At 39.4% G+C, this 14859-nt stretch overlaps 1 protein-coding gene across 1 annotated transcript in view; it reads right to left on the bottom strand.

Moving 5' to 3' along the window:
- Positions 1-14859, bottom strand: part of PRPS2 (phosphoribosyl pyrophosphate synthetase 2) — an 81346-nt gene that overhangs the window by 30139 nt on the left and 36348 nt on the right. The window contains exon 2 of the mRNA XM_073614855.1: positions 11659-11842. Coding sequence (XP_073470956.1) covers positions 11659-11842 — 184 coding nt within the window. The remainder of the gene's footprint in view (positions 1-11658; positions 11843-14859) is intronic.

Raw genomic sequence — 14859 nt, 5'->3', positions numbered from 1 at the left:
TATAAACTATTGAGCAGCAAAATTATATTTTTGGTTTTGGGTTGAATACCATTTTAACATACTATTGGCTAGGGAAATCCAACCCAGCCAACAAACTTCTATTTTTGAGATCTATCAACCAAAAGGTATATTCTGAAAACATGAAGAAAGAAGATCAAAACTACCATCAAAGTCCTACATGAATATTCAATGTCTACCAATACCTTAAAGAACTCCAGATCCAGCCAAAAAAAAATTTAGAAGAAAGAAAAGACAAAAAAAAAAAAAAAAAGTAATGGCTCATGTCTAGAGTGAAAGGAGGGGGAAGATCTTCGTTGTCTGCGTCTCTGCTAAGTCTTTTCCATTAGTGCTGAAGAACATGATACATGCACAGCATCATCTAGTGATTGAAGAAAAGCACCACACATTTACAGGAGGTCACTTAAGGGTAGCCAGGTTCTATATATCTGCAAGTCTTGCCAGCAATGATGTGCCAAGGAGAAACTAGACACACATGTATCAATAAGTCAATCTTAACAAGGTGCTCAGTAATTTGCATTCTTATAGTGCCCAGTGCTTTAACAATCATAAAGTGCCCCATGCCAGTGTTCTCCATCTGCCATTATTCCACTGCTCTACCTCGTCACAAAACTCCTCAGCTTTTCTTTATACTTCTTGATCTTTTAAGAGTTTTTTTTTTCTCATCTCTTTTATCTCTAATAGTTCCCTCTCACAGCAATTACAAAGGATTCATAACATTCAGTATGTTCCTTGTCACTAAAGCCATCATTGGGAGTGATCTCCCACCTTAACCTCAGCGGAGTGAGGCACTAAAGATACAATATAAAGAAAGAAGTCAACAAAAGTGGGATTTTTTTTTTTTTATGGTTGGATAAAGAGCTACATTAGATATGATGCTATAAGGAATGACATCACCCTAGTGAGGAGTACAAGGAGAGATTCAGAAAATGATGCGAGTTTGTAAAGAGGTTGGATTTGGACACAAAAAAAAAAAAAAAAAAAAAAAAAACACAAACACACACTGACCAGTAACATAATGGGATTACAAAAATGGACAAGTTTACAAAAATGGTAAGAGGACACAGTAAAAAATATGGGGAATAATATGTAATCTAATTCTCTATAAGGGAATGGCCAAAACTAGCTGAGGAGGGAAGAAGACACAATAAGAGTAGATACAATTTCCCTGGCTAGGAAATGAGTTTAAGATCATAGAAGGAGAAAATAACACTGCATACAATGGACAGTGAACATACTACAGGCAGAAGAGAAATAGACTGAGAAAACCTAGGTGCCACCATTGTATTGTCGGCTTCCGGTGCGTTAGGCTGAGAGTCAGTGTAACGACTCAGAGTGACTCCATAGTGAGGCACGCAGAGTGGGGCTGGACTCTGAATAACATCAGAGCGGCGTATAGAGTCAGAGGGAGGCTTGGCTAGTGTGGTGAATCGCATAGGGTAGGAAGTGAGAACGAGGCTCAGACAGATACGAGGAGTATATAAAAGTGATGCCAGGGGAAGATGTCCATGCCCTGGAAGTAGTCCTTGAGGTGACGAAACCGGTCGGAGGTGTTGATTCCCGTCATCGTGTTTGGATGAGAGAACACAATTGTCACTGTGCCCTATAGCAATATATGCTGATTTTTTTCTGCTAGTAAGTGCATTACTTTTAATAAAGCCCAATTGTAAAGATTTTAAGCCATTTGGCATCTCATCTCTTTGTTGGGGCATGCCATCCGGTACCATGGTTTGAGACAAGAAGGGTGTCGATTACCCATTGGCTACATGGAACTGTACTTTGTCTTCTGTATTGCTGGGTATTGAACCGTGATAGAGTTTGAGATACATGAGCCTTCTTTGACGACCCCCCTCTACCCCGTAATAGGTGGTCAATGCTCTCTGGTAATAGCACATGCATTGTTTGGTGGTGGTGTATTCACAAGGTGGAGGTTTCTGTTGGTGATTGTAACGTTTAAGACACCTGTACACTTATACATCATTAGTGTCACGATAGTGACCCATGGACTCGCTGAATTTTACATAGTTTTACTTACTCTATTCAGGCGCAACACAATTTTTGTATACATTTATATCTTGTGATAATATTGGATGTTAGTTGTGCAGCTGTTCAATTGATGATTTGATTGTATGAGTGCAGTTTATCCGTTTATTTTTCTAGTTGAGGAGGGAAGCAGACACAAGGTTTCCCCGGCAAGGAAATGGGTAGAAAGAAAAATCATAGAAGAGGGAAATAACACTGCACACAATGGACAGTGAACATACTACAGGCAGAACAGAAAATAGATTTGAGAACCTAGGCACCATTTTCCATGGGCAGATTTTTTCAGCAGAAAGTTCCCATAGAGGCCCCCAGGGGAGACCATCAATAAATCCGCTACCCCCAAGGGAGGGAGGGTAGAACACCGAAAAAGAATAAACTGTAACCAGTTTGGCAATCAGAGGGAGGAAGAACAAAAATAAAGATATGGAGAATGCCTTTACATCAGAATTCAGTAGGGAACACAGGGAGGTAGAAACATTAAAAAGCAGCATTGGCCGTTTAATGAATGGACAAAATATTGGCCAACATCCTACCAAAAACACCATAGTTTATTTACAGAAAGACAACATCATTGAGAGGTTGAAAAGTCAAGAATGCGATAAATCCAAGAAAAAAAAAAAGTGACATTCTACAAACGTAGGTGGTGTATTGCATACATAACTAGTAGGGATAAAGTCAGAAAGCTTACACATTTTTCTTCTAATTGTACTTAGGAGTTACAGAAGATAAGATACTTCATCTCGTGCAACAGCACCTGTGTCACCTATGTACTGGTCACCTTTGTGACCTTATGTGGGCAGAATAACCAGGCTTGAGAGTAAACACGTTTACAAAAAAAAAAAAAAAAAAAAAAAGTCCCCTCGCCCTTCAATTAGAATCATCTTGCAGGGAACACAGTTAACCCCTTCACTGTCAGTGACATTTTTACAGTAATCAATGCATTTTTAATCGCATTGATCGCTGTATTAATGCCAGTGGTTCCAAAAATGTGTCAAAATTGTCCAATGTGTCTGCCATAATGTCGCAGTCACGATAAGGAAAAAAAAAAAAAAAAAAAAAAAAAAAACAAACACGCAGATCACCACCATTACTAGTAAAAATAAATAATAATAATGCTATAAATCTATCCCCTATTTTGTAGATGCTATAACTTTTGCGCAAACCAATGTACGCTTGTTGCGATTTTTTTTTACCAAAAATATGTAGAACACATATCGACCTAAACTAAGAAAAAATTAGTTTTTTTAAAAAATGGGGATACCACCAAAAGAAAGCTCTATTTGTGGAAAAAAAAAAGGAAGTCAATTTTGTTTTGGTACAAGGTCGCACGACCGCGCACACAGTGCCGAATCGCAAAAAACGCTCTGGTCAGGAAGGGGGTAAATCCTTCCGGGGCTGAAGTGGTTAAAGGAAACAAACAAAAAAAATAATTAAAGACTGATTTGTGGATTTTCAGACAGAACTATTATATTATGTACGACAGACTCCCTTGTCATAGGCAGGTGGATGATAAAAGCTACGTGTGCCTGCTGTTACTTATGCTGGCCATACTAAAACAATGCCTTCCTTCAAAAAAAAAAAAAAAAAAAAAAAATCTAATTTTAAAGAACGTTCGTTTGAGTTTCCAATAGTTAGTGGGATCAAATCGATGTTCATTTTCGACCACAGTGACGGGAAAATTCAAAGGAGCAGAATAGAAAACTTCTTGGTCACTGCAATTTTCAGACAGTGTATGTGATTTTTCGTTCAGAAATTAAATTCTTTTAAACTGAATGTTAAAAGCAAGCGAAATTTTCAAACGACCTTCTTTCATTCAGCAAATGTACAAAGATTTTTCATATGAATATTCTCATCCGAAAATTGATATGTGTATGGCCAGCAAAAGACTCGGTTCACACCTATGCAGTTTGCTTTTTATCAGTTTCCTTCTTGCTGTGCTTTTTGCACACGTGATTTTGCTGCAATTTGCATTTTTTAATGTTTTTTTTGCCCAATTTGTTGTTGGGCAGATTAAAAATCTGCAAATCGCGGCAAAAACGCACTACATGCTTTTCTGCAGCTTCTCCATTTTAGTCTATAGGATCAAAAAAGTAAAAAAGCACTGTTTTGCATTGGGAAAAAAGTCCTTGACCCTTCCCAAATACGCAGCGGCTGAAAAAAAAAAAAAAAAAAACGTAGATGTGAACGTGTCCCATAGGAAACCATGCTAAATGAACTATAGTGCGTTCCTGCAAAAAAGCACAAACCAGGTGTGAACCAGGCCTAAGATGTTTAGTAGCAGCAGCATGCTTTTTTGTATCGCCTGTCATAATGGCGTAAAAAAAAAAAAAAAAAAAAAAAAAATTAAAAAGCAGATAATCGCTACTATAAGGGGTTCATTTATACCAGGGATATGCAATTAGTGGACATCCAGCTGTTGCAAAACTACAAGTCCCATCATGCATCTGCCTCTGGGTGTCATGCTTCTGGCTGTCAGAGTCTTGCTATGCCTCATAGGACTTGTAGTTCTGCAACAGCTGGCGGTTCGCTAATTGCATATCTGATTTATACTGTACCATATTTATCGGCGTATAACACAGTTTTTCCCCCTTAAAATCAGGGGACAATCGTGTGTGCGTGTTTTACGCCGAACGGCTGCCTCGGAGGGGGAGGAGGGAACGAGCGGCACCGAAATAGACAGAGCTGAATCTCACGGGTACTCGACTCTGCTTGCAGTCACGCCCAGTCCCGCCTCCTAGTATTGATGTCCGCCATTGGACCGGTGTTACTGGGAGCCGAGTACACAGGAGATCCGGCTCTGTTTATTTTGGCAATAATAAGGCTGCAGATGCGCACTGATCAGGCTGCAAAGAGGGGCAAGACTGCAGATGGGCACTGATCATCATGCTGCAATGATGGGCATTGATCAGGCTGCAATGATGGGCAATGGCGAGGCTCCAGATGGGAACTAATAAGTCTGCATTGATGGGCACTGACCCTTATTTTGCTTCAAAATTCTTTATTTAAAATGTAAGTTTTTTCCTGAAACTTCCCTCTTAAAATTAAGGTGCTTGTTATACGCCGATAAATACGGTATATAGTCTCTTCTCCATTTACATTTCCTCCCTTGGTCTAATAAACTCCCATGGCTTCCAGTACCACCTCTATGCTGATGACACACAAATCTATCTGTCTAATCCTCACCTCACTCATTCAGTCTCCTCTTGCATTACTAACTTACTGACATAACATGGATGTCACACCACTTCCTCAAACTAAAAGCTGAGACTTTTTTTTCATGGATATGATCAGTTTAAAATATAATGCACAATACTGGTAAAAGTTTACTTTAAATGTAATTGTAAAGCCTTCTATTACCTCCAGTTTCTCTGGGTTCACATGCTGAACTTCCCTGCACAGAGTCTTTAAAGTGATTTTTTTTTTTTTTACAGTTGACAACTATTTTCATAATCGATTAGTTGTTTCGGCTCTAAAGTTAGTCCTTTTTTTTTATTGGATAATTTGTAGATGTTACGCCAAGAATCGTTAGCTTTATTCTAAGCAAAATAAATAAAATTGTGATTCTCATTTTTTTCCAGAATCGTGCATGTACTAGTATAGAGTAATAAAGGAGAAAAAAAAAACACTAAAGTATATCAGGGTAATAAAGGGTTAAGTAGCGTGTAAGACGTGTGGAATGATTTGTTCCTGTATTGCTCCCTAAAGGCGTCATTCAACAACATACGTAGGGATGGACACGCAGGAACTGACTTCATCCTGCACAGCTGGAAGTGACACGTGGTACACTCGGAAGTGACACATCCAATACGGGATCAGGCTTGCACTGTGAGTAAGTGGAGATGGTAACCAGCAAAAGGAGTAAGCGTGTTTGTTCTTGGTGCAAGGCTAATGCACTCTTGAATGCGAGTTTGCACTTGTTTTTATGCATATGTTAAATAGAATGGCTTAATGTGATGTAGGACTTTCTTCCTTTTCACGCAATAACTTGTCTGATATAAGGCTTGGTTGTAAGGAGGCTCATTGAGTAAATCGGTAAAATTGGAGCAGACATACCATGGAGAAAAAGCAATATTAGACCAACTTTCCATATAAAAGGGTCCAATCGTTCTGGTGAGTTCTCAGAGGTGTAGGGGACGACACATGAATCCACATGGTGGCGTGAAGCAGAAAGCAAGTTGTGGAAATTCCCAGCATCCCCTGAATGCTGTAACATTTGCTTGTGCTTTCAATCAAACTGTCAAACCATCATTGGCTGGTTTCATAACTGATCACGTGTGCAACACTATGGCTGTTGCAGATCAGACCGAGGCCAAGATGGCAACCTCCTTAGCTGAAAAGGATAGGAGGGTTTAGTTTCACTTTAATTATGCATAATTACAAAGAACTTCATTAACCACTTAAGGAGTGGAAGGATTTGCTCCTTAATGACCAGGCCATTTTTTGCGATACGGCACTGCGTTGTTTAACTGACAATCGCACGGCATGCAACGTTGTACAAAAACAAAATTTAGATCTTTTTCCCCACAAATATAGCTTTCTTTTGGTGGTATTTGATCACCTCTGCGGTTTTTATTTTTTGCACTATAAACAAAAAAAAATAAATATTTTTTACTTTTTGCTATAATATGCAAAAAGAAAAAAATATATTTTCTCATCAGGCAAATATGTATTCTTCCACGAAAAAAAAAAAAAAAAATTGCAATAAGTGTATATTGATTGGTTTGTGCAAAAGTTATAGTGTCTGCAAAATAGGGGATAGATTTATGGCATTTTTATTCTTAGTTTTTTTTTTTTTTTTTTACTAGTAATGGCGGTGATGATCGATTTTTAGCGGGACTGCGACATTGTGGCAGACAGATCGAACACTCTTTTTGGACCATTGACATGTGTACACCGATTACTGTATAAATGTCACTGGCAGGGAATGGGTTAACACAAGGGGCAATCAAGGGGTTAAGTGTTCCATAGGGAGGTGATTAACTGGGAAGTGGAGTTGTGACTGGAGGAGGAGAGAGATCTCTGTTCCAGATCACTAGGAACAACAGATCTCTCTCTACTCCCCTGTCAGAATGGGGATCTGTCTGTTTACATTGACAGATCCCCGTTCTGGCTCTCTTAAGGATCGATCGTGGCATCGGCTTCAGCAGCTCGCACCCCCTAGAGCTCTTAAAGAGGGCGACGTACACCTACGGCGATTCGTGCAGCCCTGCCAACCGCAGTAAAATGATGGCGGCTGGTCGGCGAGCGGTTAATATGGGTCTTGCAATCAACCTATAGTTTAGCTTTAATTCTCTGCTGTCAAACCCTGAAGGATAAGTTTTGGGCGGACTGGTCCTTTAAACTTGTTAACAAGAAAATATAAAAACACACGCTCAGCAAGTGGTATATAAGCCATTTTTTGGAAATGATAATCAAAACTATAGAATAGCGAAGCAGTAGAGCTTTCTAAAAAAAAAAACAAAAAAAAACAAAAAAAAAAAAAAGTGTTATTCATTAGACACAGTGAATAACTGAACTATTAAGAAAACACTGTGTACCCAGGGATAGCACATAATGTCAGTATACGAAGACTAAGTTTCTAAATGAAGCATTTGTTGTCAGCATCCCTAGAGGAACGCTCTATATTTGGACGAAAACTGAGTTAATGATTAATTGAGTTATTACGCTTATTAGACATTAAGGTGGTTGCTCAAAGCATTTTTTTTTTATTTTTTATGAAAAATATCCAGAAGACAAAACCTGAAACACTACAACATAAAAAGGGCCCAGTTTATATTTAGAACCCTCCATATGAATAATATCTACGTTATTATCCTAAGTACAATTGATCAAAATCAATAATTAAAGTTGTGGAAAGACTTTACATATACCCAGGGCAGTGACTGGTCTCAGATGATACATAGAGACTAAACAAATCCTCCTACATAAGTTGTATCCTTTTATCAGGTGTCTTCTCTACTGCCAAAGTGCAGAATTTACAAAGCTTGTCTGAGCTTTCAGAAACGAGGGGCAGGGAGCTGAAGTTACTCTGCGGAGTTCATGGATGAAAGCTCTGAGAGCCGATCGAAGGATTGGACAGCACACAGGAACAGAGCTGAGGCTGTCAATCAGCTGGAGCTCCCTCCCCTGTCACTCTTGGTGTCAAGAAAACCTGTCAGAAGTGATTCATACTGCTAGAGGAACAAGGCAGCAGACAGAATTGACACTCAGTGCTCTTAAAATAAGACAAGTACACACTATAGAAAGACATGTTTTGTTCACATTTCATGTCTGAGGTTTTAAATCAATCACTTTAAAGGATAAAAATACAGGAAGCACAGCCAACATGTTCAGAGCATTTTTTCCCCCATTTAGGCATAGTTTCAGTGCAGCAGTATAGCCCAGTCACGTTGGTAGTAATCTGGGGATATTTTTTGCATAGGAGATTTCCAAACAGATTTACTGTAGTCTCTTACAGACATAGTCAGAGGCAACAAGATATCCTTACAAAAAGATTTCTCACAGCTACCAATCATTTTTACCTGAATCTGACTGGTTATTGAAATTCCTAACCAGGGCATTCCCCTAACCCAAGTGTCTGTGCTTTTTCTGCATATAGTGACTGACTCTTATTCGAGTTGTCACAATACACAATAAGATCAGGCTGCATGGTGCACACTACAGTAATGAACACATAAATTTGTATTAATCATGTACACTTACATTGTTAGTAAGCTTGAATAAAGACACCAGTCCATCCAGTTCAACCTGAGTAAGTGTGGGTGCGTGTCCACAATTATCCTAACTCACATTCATATACTAGGGCCAATTTTGGACAGAAGCCAATTAGCCTACCAGCATGTCTTTGGAGTGTGGGAGGAAACCGGAGTACCCGGAGGAAACCCACACAGGCACAGGGAGAACGTACAAACTGCAGGCTCGTAGTGTCATGGTTGGGATTCGAACCAGCGACCCTTTTTACTGCTAGGTGAGAGTGCTACCCACTACACCACTGTGCCGCCCACACTGTCATATATATGTCATGTCTTCCAAGTGGGTTAGGTTTTGGGCTAGAGCCAGCAACTGAGCACTGTAATCAAAAGTAAAAAAGTCAATGTAGGTTTGATCTCCTGATAACTTCAGTCCAGTGGTAAAACCATACACTGTACATGAGCAACAGATAAACCGTAATAGAGAATAGTGAGAATTGTTGGAGCAACTGTACAAGAAATACATAAACACATGCAGGGGAAATCAATATAGCCCTAATGGCACTTTTCTGGCAGTAGTTCTCCCAAGTACGACCTGGACCCAAGGTCAGGCAAACATTTACATCAGTGTTGGTAACATTACCAACTCGTGCAGCAAATTCAGGTAGTTCTTACTAACGCCATTTTAAGAATCGGTCACTGTGGCAGTGACCGATTCTTAAAAGAATTACCACCTTTTCTCAGATTAGAAAAATGGCAGGAATTAAGACCAACTCTAAGCTGGCGTACAGAGGTGTAACATAAATGCGACAGCTTCCTACATAATGCTGTATTTCCACCCCAATCCAGCTGTCAGCCAGGAGAATCCTCAGCCTGAAAGCTAGCTGTAAATGGGATTACAGGTGATGGCATTACCCAAATATGGGCAATGACTTGTCACTGGGTAGGCGGAGCCTCCTGGGGAATAAAACAAGAAGCAGCGCAGGTTTCAATGTAAACAATAAGCCTCAATGCACGTTTAAAAAAAAAGTCCTTTGAGCACTGAAAGCTCTTCATGAGATATATACAGTCTGTTAGCAGGGCAGCCTTATCAGGGGAGGTGAAGCCACTCCAAATATGTAAAAGAAAAAGAACACAGCAAAGGCGCCTCTTAGTAAGATCATAAAATTTAATGATACAATGCCATTAAAAACACTCACATATAAAGACTTGGTAGTCCGGCGTAGGTATGTTCAGTAAAGGCCATACGCAGTTTCTGCGCTCTCAGATGGAAAAGAGCCTGGTTCCTCTGCGCTGCCGGCTTGTGTATTCCCGGACTTCCGGGATTCAATCGTAGTCCAGGACGAGGCTTGGGAATCCGCCGGGCAGTCGAATGGAGGGCTGGAACGCAGATTCGATGGAGGCACTGTACTGCCGTTAAGCTTGGCCCGGCGGATTCCCAATCCTCGTCCTGGACTATGATTGAATCCCGGAAGTCACAAGCTGGCAGCGCAGAGAAACCAGGCTGTTTTCCATCCGAGAGTGAACATACCTACGCCGGACTACCAAGTCTTTATATGTGAGTGTTTTTAATGGAATTGTATCATTATATTTTACGATCTTGCTAAGAGGCGCCTTTGCTGTGTTCTTTTTCTTTTACATATTTGGAGCCTCCTGGGGAACTGAGACTAGTTTCCCAATAGGTCCGCTTTTTATTTTTGATTGACTGTGCATAGCAGTGTGCAGAATAATATATATATATATATATATATATATATATATATATATACACATACACACACACACATACATACACACATAGCAGGTAAAATAACAAGTCACCATTTGTTTTGGTTTCTTTGTATGTATGGATTGTTACCAAGATGTGGTGAAAATTTCATAACACCACCACCTTTACAGATATATTTACCTAGAAAGATAGTGACGTGTTCAATACTTATTTTACTTGCTGTATATATATATATATATATATATATATATATATATATATATATATATATATATATATATATATATATATATATATATATTTTTTTTTTTTTTTTTTTCTTTTTCTATTAAAAATAAACCTACACATCCTTGTTGATTTTCTGGAGATTATTTCCCTTTTTCCTGTGAGCAGAAACCTGATCTAAATGAACAGCCCCTCCTGACTGGTTGCTTACAACACTTGATCCTCAGCCCTGACCAGCTGCTCACAGGGCAGAGAACTTGCAATACTAATCCCTGTGTGGTATAAAATGACTATCTTTACATTTCAAGAAAAGTGTTTCAAAAATAACATACTGTATGTCTCCTTTCAACCTTCCTGTACTTCTGCATTGCACTGATGACTGGTCCCACACCCTAGTAGAGACATTCTTTTATCTCCAGTTCCTATGTACCAACTAGACACAGTCTTCACTAACATGTTATCATCCTCAACAAAATCTGCAGTAGAATTTTTGGCAGCTTGAATCTTTGGCAGCTTTTACCCAAACCTTGCAATATGTTTCCAACAACCTTGCTCAAGTGTTTGCACTATGTTCTTTATCAGCTAGCCCCACTACACTATGTTCTCTGGCAGCTGACCCATGATTCACACAATTTTGAAAGCTCCCCCTCATCAAAATTCGATTTTCTTGGCACACATGCTAGCAAAATAAAAACATAGTAAGCAAAGCAAAAGGATAGTAACATCCAAACAAAACATCTTTCCATCAGTATGAATTGTGAGGCCTGTTTAAAAATCAGGCTGCCCAAGGCTAAAGTTTATTGTGATGGCAAAATGTAAAGCAAGCATCCATTAGGTCCAAATCACCACCAAGAGGTTAAAATGTCTGTTACTCTAAGAGCAGTGGCCCATTTATGAAAGACTGCATGGAGTTATAGAGGAACCAGTATAATAAGCAGAGGTGGCTTAACTTACCTTGTCTTTTTTGTCTTGGCGAGCATATGGAAAACATGGAATGACTGCCGTGACCCGAGAGGAAGAAGCAATCTTGCAGGCATTTATCATGATGAGGAGTTCCATTAGGTTGTCATTGATCTCACCACAACCACTCTGTACGATGTAAACATCTTCCCCCCTCACGCTCTCGCCAATCTCAACACTATAATAAAAAAGGGGGAAATAGAAATGTACTGTAAACATAATGCTTATTGGCGAGATGCATCATAACTGCTTGAAAACAGGAGAAGAAAATTTTATAGCAAATAAAGAACTTTAAAATGACAATAAAATGTTGGTGTAGATAACCTAGTCAGATGTTGGTCAAAATAATTAATTCATAAAGGTGACCGACCTTGACACTACTATAACAATGCCAAAAAACACAGCACACCATAGCATGTGGTCACTTGTAACCTGCAATGAGCAAGAATAGGCTCTTACCGTTTGCTTTATTCAGCCACAGCGTAGATGGACACATTTAGAGCTCTCCAATCAGCATGCACCATGAGCTTCACTGACTGCAGCGCGACAACTTTGACTCAGCGGGGGGCATAATGGACCTTTGCAGAGAGACTGTTGCTTCCCTACAGAAATCAAGGGCCCCCCTAGGCGGCATGCTGGAAGGAGATTGGCTTTTTTACTCATGCTGTCGCGTATTTCTGAAAACTATAAGACTTTGGACATCTTTTGTTTTGATGCACCTGGGATGCATTTAGAAGTTTTATGCCAGGAGTTTAAATTGGGATTTACACTTTAATTTGACTTGATTAAACAGCTTCTGAATTTTCACCCCTACTGTTAACCCTTGCAACACACATAACTGTGGTATATATTCAGTCTATGCATATTAAAGTGGAACTTTAAAGCTTTTTTTTTTTTTTTTTTTTTTTTGGGGGGGGGGGGGGGGGTCCTTGTTTTCTATTTTGTAATATCCTGCATTTGGTTTATACTTGTATCTTATACCATTTCCATTATACAGTACATTCAATAAGTATGCATGTAACTTTATATTATAGTTTTCACTCAAAAATCTCAAAATATTGTACCATAAAGCTTTTAGAGTGGGTTCTTGTCATAATGCACAAGTATGCACAGCATTATGACACATACCTCCTGGTGTCTTCCTCCAGCGATTCGACTATCTCATCAATCCATTGCCAATGCTTATCTACTTCATGGTCCAGCATCTTCCAACTCTGCTACTGAGCAAACAAGCGACTCCTGCACATGAGTGCTACTGTTACATCTTATTGATACCTGGCTCAATTTTTGGGATCTTACAATTGCTGAGAATGAGATTGTAGGGTATACTGCACTGCGCATGCACTGAAGCTTTTTCTGGCAAAACCATCCCGTGTCTCTTCTTCTAAAAAAAGAAACAGGTACACTATTTAAAATGTAAACATGAACTAGGTGTTGATAGGGTTTCTATTGCAGTGTAATGACAGTGGACAGTGGGTATCTTAGAATGAAACTGTCAGTATGTCAAGACAGCTTCTACACACATGCTTCTTCCAGATATACTTTCAAAAAGAAGTCAGCAGTGGCAGCTCCTGTATTTCTGTCCTGTACAATCCGTAAATCTGTAGAAGGCTCAGATCATCAATTAACCTCCCTTATTCATAACCAGCAAAAACTGGGTATAACAGGGACAAGAAAAACTATGAGCAATCAGACAGTGGTTTCATAAACAGTAATTGAAATGATCCCTTTCATCAAAAATGACCTTCTAAATAAAGGAATGTTTGTTGCAAAACATTTGCAGAGATAGATAGAGAGAGAGAGAGATAGAGAGAGAGAGAGATAGAGAGAGAGAGAGATAGAGAGAGATAGAGAGAGAGAGAGAGAGAGAGATAGAGAGAGATAGAGAGAGAGAGATAGAGAGAGATAGAGAGAGATAGAGATAGAGAGAGATAGAGAGAGATAGAGAGAGATAGAGAGAGAGATAGAGAGAGAGAGAGAGAGATAGAGAGAGAGAGAGATATATATATATATACACACACACACACACACACACAAAAAAAAGGTATCCTTTCAGACCTGCACTATAGGATTTCATTTTTCCTTAGTGCTGACATCTGTCTGCAATTAGCTTTATAAAATTAGTCCTCTAGTTTATTCAACCCATTGTATACTAAAACATGTAGCTGTTAAAATGTATTTATGTAACTAATATTGGTGCAAACAGGAAGGCAAGCCACCACTTTATGCAGTATTTGTAAAGACAACAACAATTCAAGGGAACAGTGCAATACTGAATGGATTACAAATATACCTGGTCACTGTGAATCTGCTAGTAAGTCACAGACACTACTACCTGAAGACGAGCATTGGAACGTTGTCCTACTTTTCATTTAATGAACGTGGATCAAAATACAGTCCTGATTTATTCGCAATACACGGGGCCCATTTCTACAGCTTAAAAATGGCATATTTATAAAAGGCACAGGTGCTTGCTTCAGGACAGCTTTGACAGGCTCTCCTTTCAGTGCTTTGAAGCCTTAGGCCATGGGTGCTCAACCTGTGGCCCTTCAGCTGTTGCAGAACTACAGGTCCCATGTGGCATTGCAAGGCTGACAGTTACAAGCATGACAACCAAAGGGTAGAACCATGATGGGACTTGTAGTTCCGCAACAGCTGAAGGGCCAAATGTTGAGCACCTATGATTTAGCCAGAGGCATCACAGACTCCACACAAGGATCCGCCATTTATGAATGAAATGTAAAAGCGTGCACAGTGTGGAGAGTGGCTCAGAAAGTGGCATCCCCTAAACATATTAATAGGGGCCAGTCACCTACCCCACTAACAGAACAAGTCACGCAGAGCTACGGCTCAATCACAAAAGCCACAACCAGGAACAAACATTAGTATAAATGCACCTAGCCAGGAAAGCCATTGTAGAACCATAAACAAGAATGAAGAACAAAGATGTTTTTTGTTTTAATGACAATGCAATTTACTGTGCTTATACGTATACAGCAATTCATTTTTGTTTTTTGTCTTAAAAGATTGTCTTAGGGCCAGTTCACACCATAGAATTACAGTCCAGTTGCATGTTTTTGATGCATTCAGGTGCATTTTAGATGCATCTTGGTGCTTTTACCCCTTTTTTTCCCCTCACCTTAATCTATGCATTCTGGTGTTTTTGATGCACTTTTCCAACGTTCCAGTTCAGTG

This window comes from Aquarana catesbeiana, linkage group LG02, assembly GCF_042186555.1.
Source record: "Aquarana catesbeiana isolate 2022-GZ linkage group LG02, ASM4218655v1, whole genome shotgun sequence".
In the NCBI taxonomy this organism is placed as follows: domain Eukaryota; kingdom Metazoa; phylum Chordata; class Amphibia; order Anura; family Ranidae; genus Aquarana; species Aquarana catesbeiana.
The sequence above is the reverse complement of the archived record's forward strand: the minus strand, read 5'-3'. Positions and strand labels throughout refer to the sequence as shown.